This window comes from Corvus brachyrhynchos, unplaced genomic scaffold (assembly GCF_000691975.1).
Source record: "Corvus brachyrhynchos isolate BGI_N302 unplaced genomic scaffold, ASM69197v1 scaffold245, whole genome shotgun sequence".
Classification (NCBI taxonomy): Eukaryota; Metazoa; Chordata; class Aves; order Passeriformes; family Corvidae; genus Corvus; species Corvus brachyrhynchos.
The window spans coordinates 7,025,696-7,031,861 of record NW_008238988.1 but is presented as its reverse complement, the minus strand read 5'-3'; the positions used below and the strand labels follow the sequence as shown (position 1 = coordinate 7,031,861).

At 48.8% G+C, this 6,166-nt stretch overlaps 1 protein-coding gene across 1 annotated transcript in view; it reads left to right on the top strand.

Annotated features, from left to right (window-relative positions):
• Positions 1-2,909: 2,909 nt before the first annotated feature.
• The window catches only part of PRPF39 (pre-mRNA processing factor 39), an 11,643-nt gene continuing 8,386 nt past the window's right edge, over positions 2,910-6,166 (top strand). Inside the window, exons 1-5 of the mRNA XM_008637387.2 lie at positions 2,910-3,297; positions 3,663-3,788; positions 4,424-4,542; positions 5,281-5,448; positions 6,124-6,166. Coding sequence (XP_008635609.1) covers positions 2,968-3,297; positions 3,663-3,788; positions 4,424-4,542; positions 5,281-5,448; positions 6,124-6,166 — 786 coding nt within the window. The 5' untranslated portion in view covers positions 2,910-2,967. The remainder of the gene's footprint in view (positions 3,298-3,662; positions 3,789-4,423; positions 4,543-5,280; positions 5,449-6,123) is intronic.

Here is a 6,166-nt window from a genome sequence, read left to right as displayed (position 1 = left end):
CGCGCGTCGCGGCGGGTGACGTGATTGCTCTGACCGGGCCCAGAGAGGCCCCGAGCGAGAGGGAACGGCCTCAGGCTGGGCCGGGGGAGGCTCAGGTGGGACATCGGGAGCAATTTCCCCATGGAAAGGGTGCTCAGGCCTTGGCAGGGGCTGCCCAGGGAGCTTTGGAGTGCCCATCCCTGGAGGTGTCCCAGGAATTCCTGGAGGTGGCACTCAGAGCTCTGGGCTGGGGACAAGGTGGGCATCGGGCACCTGTTGCACTCGATGGCCTTAAAAGGCTTTTCCGAAGTAAACGATTCCGTGATTCAAACCTAATCCCGGCACAGCCGTGCTGGGCCCGGCAGCGCCGGCCCTGCCCCGGGTGGTTCCAGCAGCGCCTTATCAGGGGTGTGAATGGAGCGCTCTGGGCAGGGCTCAGATAAGGCTCCACATTCCTGCCCCTGCCCCTCTTCCCTGTTTGTGTTCCATTCGTTCATTCACGTTTGTGACCGGCAGTTTTGTGTACAGCAGTCTTTTGCTGGTAACAGACTGAATAATACATGTTGGCATCAATTATTTAATACCAGTGTGTGTAGCTGTCTGATACTCTGATTCAGTTATTTAGCCCGTGTGATATAAAAACCCCCGGAATTAAGGTGAAAACCCCGGAATTAAGTTTCCCTGGTGTGCTCCAGCCTCATGCCCACCCGTGGAGTTGGTGGCCTAGGCATGGCCTATTGCATTGGCTGGTTTAAACCATGGATTGCTGTCAGATTTTGGGATATGCCAGCGACAAGATTGGAAGGCCTTTTGCTGGAACAGCTGTCAGACTTGGTTTCAGTTTGAAGCCTCGTGTGCAGGTCAGACCTTGTGTGCTGATCCGTACTGCTTCTCCCTCATTCTTTTTTCCCCTCCTAATCTGAAGACAGCTGGATTTGGAGGGCAGTTTTTTTAAGGTGGAAAATGTCTTCTGAATCAGGTCGAGGGAGAAAACATCTGTTAGACATCAGAATAAGTTTAGGTCGTAAATTACTGCATTTCTAAAAATGGTAGAATCCATGGAATCATGGAATTATTAAGGCTGATCATTAAGTCCAAGCATTCTCCTGCACAGCCAAGGCCACCACTAATGCCTGTCCCCAAGTGCCACATCCACACAGCTTTTAAATCCCTCCAAGGATGGGGACTCCAGCACTGCCCTGGGTGCAAGGGTGGAAAACCGTCTTGGAAGAGAAATTTCCCCAATATCCAACGTGAACCTTCCCTGGTGCAACTTGAGGCCATCTCCTCTCGTCCCATCACTAGTTACCTCTGTCACTGGTTACCTCAAATTTTAGAGCTGTAAATGGTGCTGGGGCTGCTGTTTGTGTCACTGCCTCCTCCTACCCCTCGACTTTAGAACCTGCACAAGGTACCCTCTGAAGTGCAGCAGCCTTTGAATTATCCAGATCTCTGCCTGTTGCACTGGTAAAGGCACAGCAATACTCTTTGATACTTAATGTATAATGCAATGTTACAAATGATGTTTTTCTTCTCAAAATCATAGAATCATAGAATACTTTAGGTTGGAAGGGATTTTAAAGCCCATCCAGTCCCACCCTTCCACTATCCCAGGCTGCTCTGAGCCCATGGCTGCCAGATGATGGAGAACAGAAATACATTTAAAAAGCAGTTATTAGAGAAGTTGCAGGATAGACCACATGGACTCTTTAGCATTGTGCTGGAGTTCCTTGTCTTGGTGAACTCCTGGGAAAACATGAACTGTTATCCCTGGAGTTGAAGCTGCTGGAGATAAGGGAGAGAGATTTTTTCCTCTCTGGCCAGAACTTCCCCCTCTATATGGTGGTGTTTTACCCATGTCCTTGTCAAAGTGAAAGCAGTGGTCTGGGTGCTGTCTCTTTAGGCTTTCAGTGTGAAAGAACTCTGGAGAGTTCTGGGGTGGGGACTTCTTTTCTTTTTAAAATCCCAAATGCTTTGCCACCTGCTCCGAGGAGAACAGAAGGAGCCAGGAGTGGCAGTGCAGTGTGTGAGGATGACAGTCCAACACTGCCCTTCATCCCAGCTGGACTCACAGCTGGGAGCTGCTGTATCCTGCAGGGTGGTGTTCCCTAGGATCCCTGAGCTGTGAGGGGCAGGGAGAAGGCTCGGCTCAGTGCCCCTGCTCCGGCTCCAGGAGGGAAGGCCGAGGCAGGGTGGCATGCAGCCAGGTCAGGCTGGCCAGGCGCTGGCACAGCAGGGCAGGGCCAGGCAGTGGCTCCGGGCAGGGACAGCAAAGAAACAGTGGGAGGAAGCAGGAGTCTGTCCCAAGGGGCAGGAGGAAGCACCTGGCACTGGGTGTGGGGGGGAGTGAGGGGCTGTGGGTTAGGGGCAGCCAGAGCATTTCTGTGGCCCTCTGGTGCTACTTGGTTTATTTGGACATCACTAGTGGGGACTGAGTTGGTGCTGACAGTAATTCTTGTCTTTGATTTAGCCTGGCATTGAGGGCACCTTTTAACAGCTGTTATTTCATAAAGAAGTTACTGGCTCGTACTAAGTAGGAGAATTGAATGAATTTAGGGACATGGGTTAGTGGTGGCCTTGGCACTGCTGGAGTAACTTGGACCTGATGGTCTCAGACAGCTTTTCCAGCCTGAATGTTTCTATGGAATTTGAGCATAATTCTTTATTTAAAATAAACTTCCACTGGACTCCTATAGGAAAGCTGTAATGATTCGCTTTTATACCTTGATAGCTCCCTGTGACAGTTTTTTAGCAACCCACAACGATTTCTATGTGCAGATGTGAAAATCTATGACTGCTGTTAATATTTTTTATTGCTGAACAAGGCTGATGTGTGAGACAGATGTAATCAGGGTTGTGGTGAAATACAGGGATGCCTGGAGCACCTGGGACACTGAGCTGCCGATTCACACCCAAGCTCTGCTTGAATCTCGCTACAGGAGCACTGAATCCTTCTGTTCCCACAGGATCCAGTCCCACAGCGGTGCCATGGAGAACTCGGAGAGCACGGAGGAGGAGCAGCCAACTGTGGGCAATGAAAGTGCGGAGCCCAGCGCCGAGAGCGCGGCCGAGGAGCAGCACATGGACTTCAGCACCGAGATCATGAGTGTCACTGAGATGGAGCAGTCCCCGGACAGCTCCCCCGACCTCAATGAGGATAACACGCAGGAGAGCGAAATTCCAAACATTGAGAGTTTACAGACCACAGATATCGAGGCTGGCTTCCCTCCGGATTTTGACAAGTTTTGGAAAGTAGTAGAGGACAATCCGCAGGATTTCACAGGATGGGTTTATCTACTGCAGTATGTAGAGCAGGAGGTTAGTGCCTGCCCCTTTCTCCTCAGTCTCCTGGAAATAAAGAAAGAACTAAAACAAGACATGGGATTCCAGTGGCAAATGCAGAATGGACATCAGGCTGTCACGGATGCTGATTTAAGGCAGTTGTCCTTGCCACTGTTGTCATTTAATCATAAAATGCCAGGATGGTTTGGGCTGGAAGTGACCTTAAAGCTCATCCAATTCCACCCCCCTGCCATGTGCAGAGACACCTTCCGTGAGCCCAGGTTGCTGAATGTCAAAATAACACCAAGCATTTCTAACACTCTGTTAATAATTGTCTGTAAAATAAACTGAAGTTGTTCCTAAGGAAAGAACTGATTGTGCTCACTCTGTGTTTCCCACAGAACCACTTGCCAGCAGCCAGGAAAGCCTTTGACAGGTTTTTCACACACTACCCCTACTGCTATGGGTACTGGAAGAAGTACGCGGACCTGGAGAAGCGCCACGACAACGTCAAGCAGTCAGACGAGGTACGTAGGGCCCAGGGCCAGCGCTGCCACCAGTCCCAAAGCCAACAATGACTGTCCCACTGCGAGTCATTGGGCTGCCAGTGCCTGCCCTGCACGGCCAGGGCTCGAGGGACGTGTTTGCACGTGTCCCAGCTGTGGCATTTGGAGCTAATGTTCTCTCTCTTTGTTGGCAGGTGCGTTAAACCTCTACAGTTTGTCAAGCTTTGCAGTGCAAGCCTCTGTATTACACTGCAGCTTAACAAGTAGGGCAGGGCTTTTCTGTCACTTCCATTTATTACTCATTTTCAAAACAATATAGTTGGTTTGCTGGTCACAATTGCTCCATCTTATTGCATTTTTGGTCAGACGCTGTCAATGATGCTCTAATGGGTCTGTGCCCTATGGTCTGTACCCCAAAGCCTGCCCACACAACCTGGTCAGAATGCAGGGACCGCTGCGCTTTGAAGATCAAGACTCTGCACGTGGAGATCAGAACATTGCCATGTTCTATCCAACCTCCACCCGAATGGTAATGGTAGATTATTTAAACAAAATTCCAGTAATTAGTATTTCTAAGGTTCACCGGATAACACAGTGTTGCCTCTCTCTTAGGACCCCATTAAGGATTTGAAGTACAGTTCATGTTCTCTTCATAGGTCTATCGCCGAGGGCTTCAGGCAATTCCTCTTAGTGTTGATCTTTGGATACATTATATAAACTTCCTAAAGGAGACCTTGGACCCTGCTGATCCTGAAACTAACAGTACCATCCGGGGGTGAGTTGGGAGCAGCCTGATAGCCATGCACACCAGTGGGGTCAGGTTACTGTGTTGTGAAGATAAAGGACAAATTAATAGTAGCCTGGTGTCGCTTTAAGGGCTTTTAAGAGATGATGGAGCCAAATTCCAGAAGAAAGGGGACACAATACAGTGTGGTACTAGGGGCAAAAGCTGTGGCTTGAGAGCTTCAGACTGGATGTTAAGAAATACTTAGTGCAGCATTGGGAATCTTGGAATTTAATTCCTTGGGGTTTCCAGGGTATGGCTAGGATGTGTCTGCTTGCTGTGGCTGGCAGTGGGCCTGGTTAAAGGGTTGGACTAGAGTTTGATCAGAAAGCTTAATTGAACTGGAACTGAGTCTGAATCAGGCTGCAGAATTGCTGCACAGCTTCTGGGTGTTACACTGCTGCACTGGTGGGTTTGGAGTAGTCTGTACAAGACGAAAGTGATAAAGGTTGTGTGTTTTCCTAATATCTTGTGTTCTGCAAGTGGCTTTTGCTGTTGCCTTTACTTATTCTGTTGTGGTAGTGCAAGAAGAAAAGGAGTGTGAGCTTTCTGAATCTCTAGACACCTTGCTGCAGATATCTAGAGAACACCTTGAAGAATGTAAATAATTAGTATAAGTCTAGTTTCAAATAAATGAGGGTGCTCATAACCTTTAATAAGAGCCAGGACTTTCCTTCCTTGTTCTGTCCCGGCATCCGGAAACCGCTGTAAAACAATTTCCTTTTCCAGAGCCTATGAACACGCAGTGCTGGCTGCTGGGACAGATTTCCGTTCTGACAGACTCTGGGAAATGTATATAAACTGGGAAAATGACCAGGGAAACCTAAGGGAAGTTACATCCATCTATGACCGCATCCTGGGAATCCCAACGCAGCTCTACAGCCATCATTTCCAGAGGTAAAGGGAGTTAATGCCACGTGAAAGGTGGAAATACTCAGCGCAAGAACTTGAAACAGTTTTATGTAGTTATTGACTGACATACTCAGGCAGTTGGACTGGTTGTTTTAAAGTACTGATGCACATTTGAGGAATTTGGCTTTAGCTAAATTCAGATGTTTTGTTGTGGAATAAGGACAGGTATTGGAAGTGTGGGGAAGAAGAGAGGATGTTTTTGAGAAATCAGAATGAGCAGTTTTGAATATTAATTCTGGTGCAATGCCCACGTGTGGTGAAGCACCGATTTAACTGAATAAAGAGGAATCCTGATTAAGTTCTAGGCAGTGGAATTCTGCATTTGTAGGGAGAGGTGAGCAGCAACCTCAGTTAAATTGCACACAGTCTTTCCTGTAACTTCTACAGATCTCCTGGCGTGGGAAATAAAGTATTTCCTTTATAACTGGTTTTGTCCTTTGCCATCTCTTTTCCATGGCGAGGGTTCTGTCAGCCTGCCGTGCTGCCCTTTCCCTTTGACACACGGCACTGGTGAGGGTGGTGGGTGCTGGCAGCACTCTCGGTGTCACTCAGGAGCCGTGAAGGGAAGCAGAACCCCCTGGGATTTACAGCTGTGCCCTGCTGGGCAGCAGTGCAGCATGAAACAACCCCTTTGCATGCCTGCTTTGTGGCTGTTGTTAGGTTTAAAGAGCACATCCAGAACAACCTGCCCCGAGACTTCCTG